The sequence below is a fragment of the Podarcis gaigeae genome, assembly GCF_964106915.1.
Source record: "Podarcis gaigeae genome assembly, chromosome: 3".
NCBI classification, from domain to species: domain Eukaryota; kingdom Metazoa; phylum Chordata; class Lepidosauria; order Squamata; family Lacertidae; genus Podarcis; species Podarcis gaigeae.
The window spans coordinates 91949942-91965532 of NC_139680.1; the positions used below are offsets into that span (position 1 = coordinate 91949942).

Genomic DNA, 15591 nt, shown 5'->3' on the forward strand with positions numbered 1-15591 from the left:
GCTTCTCTGAATAAATGGTAAGTGTGGCATTCAGTACCTAAGGAAAAGCTTGCTAATCTGTGCACGTCTGTCCTTTTTCTTGTCATAGCTGTAAGTGGGCACTTCAGCTAATGTCCCTAATGAGGGAGAAAACCACCCAGAGGCAGAGAGCTCTGCATCTGCATGCTTAAAAGAAGGGGCTCTTAGTGCTTGCGATTGTTCAGGTTGCTCTAATGGCTTCTTTCTCTTTTAGTGTGACACACGGCACATTTGTGCCCCTTCTGCTGTAGTCCCTCTGCAGCATTTTGTTCCAAGTTGATCTGAGGTAACCCTGCAGCTGCAGTGTACACTGAGTGAATATGAGAAGCATGAGCAGAAGATCATGTCCTGCTGTCAGCAGCAAAGCCTATGCTTCCTGACACAGCAGAGCAACAGAGAAAAAAGGCCAGGTGAATTTGGAAGCCCAAGAAATAAAATTGAATTGGTTTCAGAGAAAACTTGCTTGTGAAAAGTAGGTTCAATCAAGGCAAACCCTTGGCAAGTAGAAAGATGGACAGTGCTCAGATCTACACAATTTTGTTCTTAAGGATGACAGAATTGCCTTGGATACATGTCTTTGCTTCCCATCTTTTTTTGAAAATGAGGATTGTCTCTTGGGGCTCTGACTATGACATCATAGCAGTCTCACAATTCCTCTGTAGTCAGTCTCTAGAGACTTAAAGCTAATGTTACTCAACCCTCAAGCTTCTGTTTGGGCTGTCAAGAAAAGTGAGTTTCACTCTTGATAAAGCCTTCACAAATATTTTTTACCACAAACACACTTAAATGTAGTCACCTTGTGGCTATATCTCATACATTGAGAGAAATATTATTTTTATATGTATTTGGATAAAATACATATTTAGATCTGCATTTTCATACAGCTTTTTAAAAACATTCACAGAGTAATATGGACATGGGATGGAACGGATTAATGAATGAATGAATGTGAAAATGACAAACACAGACATTCATGAGAAAGTTACTGGTGTGGACTGTACTCCCCCACCTTGTCTAACTTTAAGCCATTATTTTCCATCCTTTGCTGGGAGGGAAATGCTGTCAAGATGCTGCTTTGTGGCTGCTGGATCTGATATAGTCTTTGGACATTGTTCAACTGTCGCTTTTTGTGGTTACATAGGGGTGGCGCTGTGTTCTAAACTACAGAGCCTAGGGCTTGCCAATTGGAAGGTCAGTGGTTCAAATCCATGTGGTGGGGTGAGCTCCCATTGCTCTGTCCCAGCTCCTGCCAACCTAGCAGTCTGAAAGCACGTCAAAGTACAAGTAGATAAATAGGTACCGCTCCAGCAGGAAGGTAAATGGTGTTTCTGTGTGCTGCTTTGGTTTCACCAGAAGCGACTTAGTCATGCTGGCCATATGACCTGGAAAAACTGTCTGCAGACAAATGTCGGCTCCCTCGGCCAGTAAAGCGAGATGAGCACCGCAACCCCAGAGTTGTTCAGGACTGGATTTAACTGTCCAGAGTCCTTTACCTTTACCTTTTAAGGAAGAAAACTACTGCTCTTATTTAATTTTGCTGATTTTATATTTATTATCCTTAAGGGTTTTTGACATTACTTTTAACCTCTTTAGATTACAAGCATTGTAGCAGTAGATAAACAAACAGCAACCCAGTTCTAAGTTTATAATATTGTGAGGGCTTTTACAGTTGATATTGTGGGTTTTTATTCTGTTGGTAGGTCATGGGCTGTTCTGTACAGCAACAAGAAGGGTTCCGGAAAATAGAATAAAAACTTGTATTATTTCTCTATCAGTTTACAGAGAAATGGATTCAGACCTGGTTCTAAAGCAATTCTTGCCTAGCTGGATATAACCTTCCCTGCAAGATAAGGCTTTTCAGCTGGAACCAGCTCAATTAGTTTTCATGCTTACAACATTTCCATGGTTCTTTTCAAAGGCTTATCTCTGAAAATTCTCTTGGCTGGTTTAAAAATGTTCTATAGTGACCAGGGCAACAGATGTCAAGGCCTTTACACTAACACTGGAGTTAATTTAATATGTTTAATGTGAAAGAGCTGCTCAAACTTTAACTCTTCTGAATTTGCTGATGAGCAATAGTAGGAGGCTTTTGAATAGTCAGTGAAAAGCGCTAAATGTCATAACATTATATAAACTGATTACTGGCAGCACATTTTTTTCTGTTATGATTGGATAGAAAGAAGGTTATTGAGATGGTAAAAATGTGCTATTAAATAAAATGGAAGCCTGATATCTTGATACTATCATCATTCCAGGATATCTTTAGTAATAGGATGCCTGATATGTTGAAAAATTCTATCTTTCATCACACATGATAACTAGCTGCACCAGATAAATGCAGTAAGCAGTATGGGTGGGAAGCTAGTTTCTAATCCTCTATTTCACACCCAATGCTTCACATTATATTTTTCCTATGTAGTGGTAATCTCTGCATACAGATAAAATATCTCATATATTCTGAAGTGCATCATTAGTGTTATTTTCACCAGTGCCGGTCCTACCCTTAGGCAGAGGGAGGTATCTGATTTTGGGTCTTATGAAAGGGCAGTCCATTTGCAACCATTTATTATTTTTTTGTTTTCACCCCCAGGGAAAAGTTATTCTGCCCCAGATGCCAGAATAATTTGGTCAGCTGTGGGTACTATGCACCTTGATTTGCAGGTGAGAGGGGACCATTTGCTTGTCTACTTGAGGCGGCATAACATCTTGGGCTGGCCTGCTTTCATAGCAAGTATGTGGGTGTGTCATTCTTGCAAAATGGCCCTCGGTGTACACAGGAGCAGGTGCTTATGCTTTCACTGTGGGAGGCGTATCTAGGGTGGAATTTTGAAAAGAATACAAGACCTTCAGACCCTCTGCCAGTGAACTCTTTTATGTAAAAGCTAGCAAAGTAGCTAGGAATTCCATTTGGTGAGTGAGTGGACTGGTGGGGGAATGATAGAATCATATGGTTTCTGTTCTGGCTGTGAATGAAGGAAACATCCCTCAGCTCTTCCCTTTTCCACCGGCCTATTTGGTAGAGGGTTTTTTTCTATATCACAATCTTGGTAAGATGCTATTATAGGGGAGAGAGCTTCCTCTTCTTTGAGGCCAGCATAAAATACAGGCTACTAGCCTCTGAGTGGGCTAGGGTTTGGGTCCCCCCCCCCAGGTTAGTAACTTTTCTGAGATTATTTGCAAAGCTGCTTTAAAGAGGCATCTGATTGTGTTTTTCTCTGGATTAAGTTGGAGCAAAATGCACAAATCCTTTGGGTGCCTCATTTGAAAATTAAATATGCACCAAGTTAGATTGTTTAAGAATTTCCAGGAGTGTAGTCATGCTACTTATGCACCACAAGTACTAATACATTTATTATGGCATAAGCTTTCAGTGGGGGGACGCAGGTGGCGCTGTGGGGTTTAAGCCTCAGCGCCTAGGACTTGCTGATCGAAAGGTCGGCGGTTCGAATCCCTGCGGCGGGGTGCGCTCCCGCTGCTCGGTCCCAGCGCCTGCCAACCTAGCAGTTCGAAAGCACCTCCGGGTGCAAGTAGATAAATAGGGACCACTTACCAGCGGGAAGGTAAACGGCGTTTCCGTGTGCGGCTCTGGCTCGCCAGAGCAGCGATGTCACGCTGGCCACGTGACCCGGAAGTGTCTCCGGACAGCGCTGGCCCCTGGCCTCTTGAGTGAGATGGGCGCACAACCCCAGAGTCTGTCAAGACTGGCCCGTACGGGCAGGGGTACCTTTACCTTTACCTTTAAGCTTTCAGTGACTAGAGTCTGCTTCAGCAGATACACAAAGTGTTATTTTGAGTTGGCAGGTAGAGCCGCATGGTTGTAGAGTGATAGGCAAATTGTAAGCAGTGATATTAGAAGCAAAAAGTACAGATACTGATAATTATATTAAAACTTAAAATATTGAGCGGGGGGGGGGTTTAAACCAAAGTGACTACTCACAATGTTGTATTCTGCTAGAAGCACACTATCTCTTTCCTGAGCAGACTTCTAAGAATTGCAGCAGCCCATTTTATGTTACATTTCTTTAATGTAGAGCATGTTTAGTGGCCTTTAAGGGTTTGTTATGATAACTGACTTTAACGTTGGGACTACTTAGCAGCTTTAAAAGCATTTATATTTACATTTTATCTATACTTTTTTTGGTGAATTGCCTAACAGAACAGGGAGGCTTTATGTTTCAGAGGGAGAAAGAGGAGTAAGAAACACCCACGAGTGGATAACCTATCCAGGCAGTTTTAATGAAAGCTCCCCTTTTCTTTCCATTTAAAAATGTATTTCAAGATTGCTGCAGGCAACTTTCTCTTCTGAATAGTAACTGGCCTTGCTAATACTGTTTCTTGGCAAGCTGAGGTTCTTTGAGTTTTAACTACTTTGTAAACTGTAAAAAATATCTATGCTGATATTTCCTTTATTCAAGTTCTATGAAGTCCAGCGTGGTCATATTTTGAATTTGGTTCAGAGGAGTCTACATATGAAAAACATTACAACATATACATACACAGCTATATGTTATTGGCCACTTCTTCCTAAGGCTGACCTTTATATAAATGTGACACTATCTGCATTAATAAACTATGACTTTGGATTATGAATTCACAAATAGGTTCTATCCCAGGGATGTGGAACCTGTGGCTCTTCAAATGATGTTGAATTCCAGTTTTATACACCAGAGAATTTATGTGCCTAGGGCTAGGAAACATTATATCCTCATCCTGGTTAAAGTTAATTGTTTCAGCATCATTTGCACTTGGAGACATTGGGGGACCCATGTTCCTCTCTAAGCTGTTAGCCTGGTGTGGTGGTGGGATTTTCTGTTGTTGTTGATACTTGTACCATGCAATACAGACTTTTGTGGGGGTGGGGTGTCTGGGAGAAAATTGTTCTCTGTGTTGAGCCACTATGATATTTTTCTCCCTTGGTGTCTCTTGATGCTTAATGTTCAGAAAATAGCGAGCCCCTAAGATACATCTCATTCAAAATCAAAGCATTAAAAGTCAGAAGTTGGTAGCTTTCAAACTTTCCAGGTCTCTCCCCCACTGGCATTAATTGCCCTCCTGCTGTGCCAGTTGCGAAGCTGTTTAACATTCAGCACCTGCTTAGTTTGACTGTCTCATTTTCTGGGGGTTTATTCATTTCCTGTAAAACTTCTTTGTAAACCTCCACTGTGTATGTTGAAATAAGCTTCATAAAGCAGTTGTCACCTTATACTTTACAAAAGGTCGTCCCTTAGTAATTCATCTTAACATGTAAGTGGAAAACGAAGCCTAGCACTGAATCATGTTGCTGACCCTACCACACTACAGATATCACTCCCCTGATTGGTCTGCCACATACCGGTATCTTGCTTCCCTTTCCTTCTCACACGTAGTGCAGCTGCCTCATCTCTGAGGCCACTTGATGTCCATGCAGAGGAGTGACACTTGGAAAGAGGTTATATGAATGTGCATGAAATCCAGCATCTAAACCTGAGCAGCATGATCACTCTCCCAGCTTAAATCGGGGAATTTCCTATCTGATATGGGCATAGACACATTGGGATTTTCACACACAGAGAGAATATTAATGGAATCTAGAATTGTAGAGTTGGAAGGGACTCTGAGGGTCATCTAGCCCAACCCCCCGCAATGCAAGAATCTCAACTAGAATCATAGAATTGTCAACTTTGTAGGCAGTGGTCAGAGAGGCTACTGCAGAGGTATGTAGTTTCAGGCATTGGTGGGTCAATGTTGTTGTTTAGTCGTTTAGTCGTGTCCGACTCTTCGTGACCCCATGGACCAGAGCACGCTAGGCACTCCTGTCTTCCACTGCCTCCCACAGTTTGGTCAGACTCATGTTTGTAGCTTCGAGAACACTATCCAACCATCTCGTCCTCTGTCGTCCCCTTCTCCTTGTGCCCTCCATCTTTCCCAACGTCAGGGTCTTTTCCAAGGAGTCTTCTTTTCTCATTAGGTGGCCAAAGTATTGGAGCCTCTGCCATCAAGGTTGTGTCATCTGCATATCTGAGATTGTTGATATTTCTTCCGGCGATCTTAATTCCGGCTTAGGATTCATCCAGCCCAGCCTTTCGCATGATGAATTCTGCATATAAGTTAAATAAGTTAAATAAGTCAATCTTGGAGGCAAAACACATGCATCACACAATGCGCTGCAATCAGCTCCTTTTTGAATCACAGGGATTTAGTCTCTGTCACAACATTATATTTTGTGCATGAAATATGGGCCCACATGCAGGTCTTCTGACCTTTTTAGTTAAATAATTGAATTGCCAGTTTAACAATAGACAGGTTGGTAGCTGTGTCAAATGGCTCTTTCTGCACCTTTAACCTTTAACTGAGTTTTCCTCCCACAAAGGAAGTCGTTTTTCCTTTTTCTTTTTTTTCTTTTTTTTTAAAATCATATTTATTGAAATTTCCAAAAAGTCCAAAAGATGAAAGAAAAAAGAAAAAAGAAAAAAAAGCATTTGCATTTAAGGCCTTACTTTCATTAACATCTTTCCAGGACTTCCCCACCCCTCCCCCTCTTGTATTCCATTTCCATTAGATTAGTTCCACAAGTTCTTACCCCAAATTTTAAACTTATTATAATTAGCCCATTATTCAATTTAATTCATCTTATATAACCACTTTCCCTTTATATTCCACCGTCTTTCAACTTAAAAAAAGCCTCCTCTTTCTCTCACATCTGTTAATAACTTAAATTGAATTCTCGGCTTTTTGCCTTGCCAAATGCAATTGGTTTTAAGCCTTCGAAGAAGCTGCTGTAACTCCAGCCGTCTTGCCTTGATATAGTTGTTCCTTACCTCCGGAGTTTAACATGTCAACATACTGTTTTTATGGTTGTTTTTCTCACTTTCCTAATATTACATTAGGTTTCACAAATACAATTTTTTGTTGTTTGCTTTTTCTTTGCTCAAAAACTCAGCCTGCCAGAGCCTGGAGTATTTCCAGCCCAGGTTTTAAAAAAAGCTCAGGTAGCTGTAGAAACTAGGCTCTGAGACAGCTTAGCGGAGAGATCTCTGGTGAGCTGAGGATGGTGCCACATTTGCCCTAATGGACCAGCTTCCATTGCAGCTTGGTAGAAGTCAGGCAGAAATCTGCTGTTGACAGGAAACCAAAACTGTATGTACTGTAGAACAAAACACTTGGTTGAAATCAGGGTACCAGGATAAGTATGTAGGTAACAGTGTCTGCAGGATCCTATATGATGATAATTGCTGCTACTCTAAGATGTACATGGGAAGTCCACAAGCATTGCACACTGCTACCTCTGCTGTGTGTGGGGGGGTTGTACATGTGTGCAAAGGTGGGGAGACTTCTAAAATGTAACTTTGGTGTTAAAAGCGATGTGGCAGAAGACAAAAAGTTAGGTCAGAATGGGGGTGGGTGCAGTAGAAACATGGAGTTGGAAACCTGGGAGAGAGTTCAAGGGAGGGGTTATTGAGGTCAGGGGTTCAATGTCTGCGGATGAGAAAAAGCCTTTGAAAGGCAGTCATCAAAGAGAGGGGTCAGAGGGAAAGTTGCTGCAGTGAAAGAGCATATTCTTCCATAAGAGCCTTAGCCTGCTCATGTTTTAAGATCATTGAGGGACACTCCTTTTTCTCTTCCACCAAAAGCTGAGGTTCATTTGTTGGAAACTCAAGAGAAATACTGTACCTTTTTTATAGCTGCATCTACAGGCAACTTACCACAGAAGACCCACCTAACCTCTTCTTTGATGAGCTTCCACTAGCAGAGATAGTCTTAGTCAGACAGGGTTTTGATTACCGTAAGTTGTTACAGCCGGTGTAAATGTGTTGCAATTTGTTAAACTGGCTGTTGTCTCCATTAGTTTCATTGATGCATTTTATTTGCTTTTTTTAAAAAAACCCTGTTAATCTTTATTTTACTGCTGTTGACTGCATTGAACACCATTTTTGAAAAGATGTAATTTTAGCAAACAAAGGCTGGAAGCTGGGAATAGGATTAAAATGGCCTGACAGTGGAGAGGAATTGTATATTGGCAAAACAAAGTTAACACATAGAGTAACCTGGGAATTAGCCGCGGTATTTTATTGCAGACCCCACTTGTAACTTTATGAAACTAGTATGACTGTAACATTGCATTGGAATCTCAGTTTGGCAGATGTTGGAGATGAGAAGAACACTGTCTACATTTCTGACCAAACATCAAATATTTTGCCTCTTTGTTGACGTAGGTTTTGATGAACTCCATGCCTGTGCTGATCCTGGATTCCCTGAATATGGATATAAGATGCCTGGCGCAGGTGTTTTCTTTGAAAGTTCAGTAGTCCGGTTCCATTGCCAAGAAGGATACAGGCTTAAGGGCCCATCCAAAAAGCTTTGTGAGAGACATTTCAATGGCTCCCTAAGCTGGAAGCCAAGCGAGAAACCCGTGTGCCTCCAAGAAGGTAAGTCTATTTACTGCCGACAAACTTTGCTTGTGAAAACTCCATATTTCTATCATATCTCTGCTTCCAGCTCACAGGATCATGCTCATTTTTTCTTTCTTTCTGAGAAGACTTTTTTACAACAAGTGGAAACTGGAGACCTAGCTGAATCCAGGCAATAAATGCAATATCATTTTCATTCTGACCAGTAGTATTCCAGGTTATCCTGAGTTCCCCAGGCAAAACCTTCAATTCCTCTTGAGCAAACAATCACTAGAGTTAAAATATTTATAAAGAATGTTGTGTGCTGACAAATTTGGTACATTCTTATCCCTGTGTGTTTGGTGGGCTCTGAATTGGGGCAGAAGATTCAGGAGTCTCTTGATACATCTTAATGAACAGATGAAAAGTTCATCTGATGTTATTAGTTGTATTTAATTACTATTCTGACAAATGAATGCTCTTTGTAAAATTTTAATGTTATGTTTTACTGGGCATTATGGTTAAATTTATAATGATGATAAGGGTATGTGTTAAATGGAGTATTAAATCAGTTATGTATTGCGGGGGATGTTGTAAATTATTCATTTGGGTTCGGAAAAGAATGGCAGCCAGATTATAAAATGCAGTAATAATGCAATTTTACTTCTATATTTAGGAACACATCTGTGGGAATAAAAGAACTTGTTTTCTTTTGTATGTAATTAGTTCAATTTTCTTATGTTCATTTGACAATTTTTGCTGGTCTAACTCTGGCTCTTGCCAGCAGCAGTTTTGGAAAAAATCTTTTCCGTGGAAAAGCTTCACCATTTATTAAACAACATGCACTAAAACTCCAGCTCTTTGATTTATTGGGTGCTTGTCAGTAATAATGTTGTGATCAAGAAATTATAAAATATGGGCTGTCTTTAGTGTGTTTGTGCATGAATGTGCAAACATGGATAAACACACCACTAAAAATGTTCAGATACCATTTTGCTGGAAGAATCAGCTTGCTATGTATTTTAATAGTGTTGATCAAGCACTTGTCATGAGCAATACATGCATTTGCAGCAAATTAGATCAACTGAACATTGGGGGTGGGCGTGGGGCAAAGAGGTGGGGAACCTGTTTTTCCTCCTCTGTGACACTTCAAGTATTGTCATGTTTTAAGTCTTCTCCTTGTGTTGCAGCTGCCAACAAGGTGGTATTGGCCTAACTGGAGGTGTGAACTGTTTATTTCATAAGTTGCCATTGGCTAAAGCAAAATTGGCATAGATATTTTGTACATTTGTGATGGTTCAAAAGAGGGGAATGACAAGGTATTGTCATGAGTAGCATGGAGTCCCAAACAATAGTGTATTATGAGAATAGTGAAATAATGAGGAGCACCAGCTCTTCAAAGAAGTCAATCAGAATCAGAAGCCTTCCTTGTTTCTGTCAGCTAAATAATGTGTAGAACCCAATGATTTTGGGCTTGCAGGTGGTTCTATTTTCTTTGGGCCATGATCATTAGCTGCATGGCAGTGACACTATATTTGAGATTCTTTACCACACTTTACGCTTCATCTTTCTTGCTTCAGTTTAGCAAGCTTTGTGTGCATACTAAGTTTGTTTTCCACATTATTATATTCTGAAGGCAAAACAAAAAGGCATAAATTTGAAGCTTCTAGGACAACAGAATCAAATTTTCTTAGGCCTAGAAAGACAATTTTTCTTTAGGATGATGGTTGTGCATTTTATGCTTTGGTAGTAATCTCATGAAAGGTATTTATTTATGTTTTGCTTTGCACTTGTGCACTGTTCTTCGTCCATGCCCACACACCTTTGCAGACACTGGCACTGAAGTCATATAGTATCAAGGTAAAGGATGAAGCGACATACAGTATATGCAGAAGCCTTAAATGGTTGGGGGCGGGGGCGGCAAATGATGTATCTGCATATTCACAATGTAAGATTGCATATTACAGCCTTGTAATTATGTTCTCGTTATTTTTAACAAGTAAAAAAAAACTGCTTCCAGCCTTCTAGGCGCCTAGATGTGGCCCCACTTGCTCTCAGTGTGAGCATGTGCTGCCCCCTCCTGGCCTCCCACCAATGCTCTGATGTGATCTGGAATTGCTGTCAATGAGGAAACGTAAACATTTGCTTATTTGCAGCGCCAAAAACACTGAACCACATCCTCTGCCCAGACTGATAAGACAGATTTGTATATCATATTGGTGGCAAAACCCACAGCAGCATTTTTAAACAATCTGATATAATAATAATAATAATTATTATTATTATTATTATTATTATTATTATTATTATTATTATTATTATATATATATACCCGCCCATCTGGCTGGGTTTCCACAGCCACTCTGGGCGGCTTTCAACAGAATATTAAAATACAATAGTCTATTAAACATTAAACATTAAAAGCTTCCCTAAACAGGGCTGCCTTCAGATGTCTTCTAAAGGTCTGGTAGTTGTTTTTCTCTTTGACATCTGGTGGGGGGGTGTTCCACTGGGCGGGTGCCACTACCGAGAAGGCCCTTTGCCTGGTTCCCTGTGACTTGGCTTCTCGCAGCGAGGGAACCGCCAGAAAGCCCTTGGCACTGGACCTCAGTGTCCGGGCAGAACGATGGGGGTGGAGACGCTCCTTCAGGTATACTGGACCAAGGCTGTTTAGGGCTTTAAAGGTCAGCACCAACACTTTGAATTGTGCTCAGAAATGTACTGAGAGCCAGTGTAGGTCTTTCAAGACTAGTGTTAGGTGGTCTCGGCGGCCACTCCCAATCACCAGTCTAGCTGCCACATTCTCGATTAGTTGTAGTTGTCTGGATTAGATAACACATACAGGTCACGAGGTCTTACTCTTGGCTTGTAAATTTTTGATCAAACCATATCCGCGGTTCATTGGTAGAAGAATACCTAAAAAAACAAGCTGAGTTGCATTGATAGATTGCTAATAGATTTTAACGCTAACTATCAACCGAGGTATCTATATCAGGAATAAACACTTTTGAGCTTAACTCCTCCTTTTAGGAATAATCCTGCCAAACATTTTCAGGGTGCATGGGTGTTAGGGGAGGGGCATTACTTTTGGCGGGGGTCACATTGTTCTTCTTCTGGGGTAGTTTGTACACCTTTGGTCCCCATCCTGCACTCAGTTCTCACCTGTGGCTCTTAGAATCTCTCAGCATGCAGCAGCAGCCACACCTTGGGAAATTGCTTTGACTGGCCAGCTAAACCAGGTGAGGGTAGCCGCTGGGTCTCAAACCCTCGGTGAGTTAGGGACTTTCCCCTGCATGTGAAAATGCAGCCTCCAAAATGTCTTGGACCAACCCGTGTCAATCTACCCTTGGGATGATTTGTGTGACTGTTCCATTACAGTATTCTTTTAAAAGTTGGATTTTCTTCTGTCGGGGGGTGGGGGGCAGAGTATGGAATGAGCATAGGGGAAACATCAGTACGTCATATAGATGCCCTGTAAAAAGTGAGTGAACAAAGTGTGGAAACTGTGCACTAAATTCTTATTGTGGAAACAGTTCTGGTACTTGATATGTCAAGGCTAGGTGGGACAACATTAGCTTTGCTACAATCCTTTCCATATACAAAGAACCCATTCTAGGAAGGCAATTGCACTGCACAAGCTCAGAAGCTTTTTTTTTACATTCTTAGCCAGAGAAAAATACTCCCAGAAAAGGAACTCAGTTTGGTATGCTGTCTCAAATTACAAACTGGAGCCAAAACCAGGCAAATAGGTGATTTGACAACATAGCAAACTAGCATATGCTACTGCTTTTCGAGTCACAAACTTGGCTGTGCTCCTGTTAAGACTAAAAGAAGCTGGGGATTTAGACTGCTTTTATTCACTGACAGAGAAACACACCTTTCTGAGCAGTTTCAAATGTAGAGGGGACAGGAGGTACAAGCATCTGTGTTGTGTAAATAGTTCAAGTGTGACCAATCTACAGGGAAACAGAAAACACAATATATTTGCACTTACTACTCTCGCAGCACTCATGTCCTGACTCAACTTATTATTTAGAGGGAGCAGAATGTGAATGTTTTGCTTTGCTTATGCCTCTCCTCTTCACTAACCCTATACATTGTGATGCTCTCTTTGCTGTTGCTTCCTCCCCCTTCTCTGGTTTTTGTGTGTATGCATGTTATGGAACACAAGTAACTTGCATGAGGCAGCAGAGGATGGCTGAGTGGGCATATGAATGATGCACACAGACCTCTTATTCCCTAACAACCCTTGTGTTACTTATGTGCATAAGTGGGAGAAGGGGGCACAAACAGGGCGCTGTGCATGGCCACCATGGCCACAGTGGACTAGGTCATGTGCAAAATGTAATGTGCAAAGTACCTCTCAGGCTCGTTAACGTTGGATGTCTTATTGCTATACTTCTGTCATAATAGAATATTACACTTGGGATTTCAGAGCTTGCATTTTCTCTGTTTATCTTTGTTAAAAGGTAAGCACCACATTGATCTGCTAAAGCTGGGTTTGCTTTGTTTTGCTTCTTGCATATCTTAAGGCACAGATATAATAGTTAAAAGAAATAGTCTAGAGAAACGCATGTTAATATTCATTTCCATTGCCGCTTAGAGATTGTGCTTTGGGCTTTCAACAGTGTGTTTACCGAGAAAATAGAGGGGCTAAGCATCTTTTCAGCAAATGAGGAGTTTTAAATTTTCTGTTTTAACTTTGAGCTGTTCCATATAGAATATGTACTGTATTTTTCGCTCTATAACACGCACCAGACCATAACACGCACATAGTTTTTAGAGGAGGAAAACAAGAAAAAAAACATTCTAAACGAAATAGTGGATATATGATTTTTGTGGTTCATGCTGTGGCCACAGACATGTGATCTGACAGTGAGTTTGGAGTAGCCCAATGCAAAAATCCTGAGGATCCATGTGGATCCATGCTTTGTAACCACGGAGGAGGGAAGGAAGGGGAACCATGGATCCTCTGCTCACGACTGCAGCAGATTTCCCCCCCCCCGCCCGCCACCCGCAGGCATTCGCTCCATAACACGCACAGACATTTCCCCTTACTTTCTAGGAGGAAAAAAGTGAGTGTTATGGTGCAAAAAATACGGTATTTACTTACCCCAGTTGCTAAAGTGGGAGCTAGTAGTTACAGGTTTCCCCCCCAAATATTTTAGAGTCTTGGGTAAAAAACAAACTGTACAGTTTCATCCTTTGTACATAAGTGTTCAGCAGACTTTCCTCCTTGAACAAGTCTCCTCTGGCTGAAGCTTTGAAGTTGGTTTAATAGCAGAAGCTATTTGCAGGGATGGCAGTCCACTAACAGCTCAGTGAAAGAAGCAGTGTTTCTGGCCAGCATCCACACAATTAGAATGGTGCAATCTACAAGCCATCATCTGAAATAAATGAGAGTGAAGTCATTGTATAACAGGATCAATGTTTCTTGCTTTTGAAAATGAAAATCTCATATTTCACCTCAGTTATGTTCCGTGTCTATTTGTGGAACAGCAAGACCCCAAGACAACAGGAAGCCACAAGTCAATGATGTATTCATTGATGTTTTTGCTCACAGTTGGTCTGTATATGTCACTCTTGAGATCAAAGATGCTGTGCTTTCTTCCGCTCTTAGTTTTGCTTCTTCTCCCCACTGCTTGCTGTGGATAGAGTCCATGCCCTATATCCTCCCCACACTGCCTAATGCAGTGGGGTAGAGTGCTGGCATTGTTCGTGAGGAAATTGTGCTTCACAGTTTCCACTTGCCTAAGAAAACCGCTGAGTGGCCTTGGGCAAATTGTGTTACCTCTCAGTCCACATAACCTTACTTGACTATCGTAGTTCTCAAAGGCTGATTTGGAGAAAGGAAAGCAATAGAAATGTAACGTATAAAAAGAAATTGATTAAAAAAAATAGGCACAGTTCTGTAAGAGCCGACATAGAACACCTAGTATCCTTTATAACACTTGACATGCTGCAAGCCCTTCTTAAGTGGTTGTGTTATTATCTACTGTATTTAAAAATATTAGAGTACAAGCAAGTGGTGCTCTGCAACAAAATGTTGCTGTGTACTCCTGGTGTGTATGTGTCACCTGAGCCTAGGGAGGCTGAAAACAAAAGTTAGCAGAAAAGATAGGAATCTTTGCTCTTCCTTGGTTTTCTTTCTGAAGAAAAAAAAATATTTGATTTCTTTTTAAGAGTTCTGGAACATTTCAAAGGACCAGCCTTCATGCAAGTCAATGGAACCTGAGGCTTATGTGTGCTTGATTTGGCCTAGGAAGAGGTCTGAGGGGGAGCAATTTAAATAAATTGACCTTTTTGCCACCTGAAAGGTATGGGGAATTCTAAACTGGGAATCCCAACCAAATTCAGCCTCAGCATTGACCTGCACCGTGGAACAGGATTCTCACACCCACAATTCAGTATTGATTCGTTCCGTTTATAGACAGCTCTGTACTATGATTGCAAGGCAGTCCGCAATAAATCAATGAAACTATAAAATGCAAATCAGTACAAACAGCACTCAGTACAATACCAAAATAAATTAATAAATCCATAAAATTTGTAACTGATTATTTCAGCAGACCGCTCACGTCACCCAGCACAAACCAAACATCAGCATATCACAGATTTCCCTTGGTTTCCCAAAAAGGGAATTAGGAGGCCAACCAGAGTGCTGTCGGATGCAGTGCTGGGGGCTGCTGCTGAGATGGGAATCTGTGAAAATTGCCCCCCCCCCGCCGCCCCTTTTCCAGCTAAGAATGCAGGAGCCTCTGCTGCTGCTATTAATCAACTGATACATACACGCTTTATGACTAATCTATAGGATAGATATAGAGCTGAGGTGGGGGGGGGGGTTGAGCTCCTGACCTTAAATGTCCTTTTGTGCTGCAGCTTGTAATAGACTCTTGTGCAAATCACAAAGGGGGGAAAAGGGAATGAGTAAGCTAATCCATAATAATGTGGAGCAGAAGGAAACTAAAGTATAAATATGCAAACACTCCTTTTAATGCCACTTGTGATGCAAAGAAGTAAATAGGGATTTGAAATAATCTGATGCTGTGGAGGCGCTCTGAGGTTTGAAGATGACTGAGGATGGGGATGGATGTGACTGACGCATTATAAATTTATACATCATTTAAAAATACATTTCATAAAAGGGAAGACATATTACTAGCTTTCAGTTAGTCTAATACTGTAGCAGATAAGTTTGGTATGTAAG

General features: G+C 41.1%; 1 protein-coding gene across 3 annotated transcripts in view; it reads left to right on the plus strand.

The window, feature by feature from the left end:
* Window positions 1–15591, plus strand: part of SUSD4 (sushi domain containing 4) — a 73294-nt gene that overhangs the window by 31748 nt on the left and 25955 nt on the right. For all 3 annotated transcript variants that reach the window (XM_083733512.1, XM_083733513.1, XM_083733514.1), the window contains exon 3: window positions 8211–8423. In XM_083733512.1, the coding sequence (XP_083589638.1) occupies window positions 8211–8423 (213 nt within the window). The remainder of the gene's footprint in view (window positions 1–8210; window positions 8424–15591) is intronic.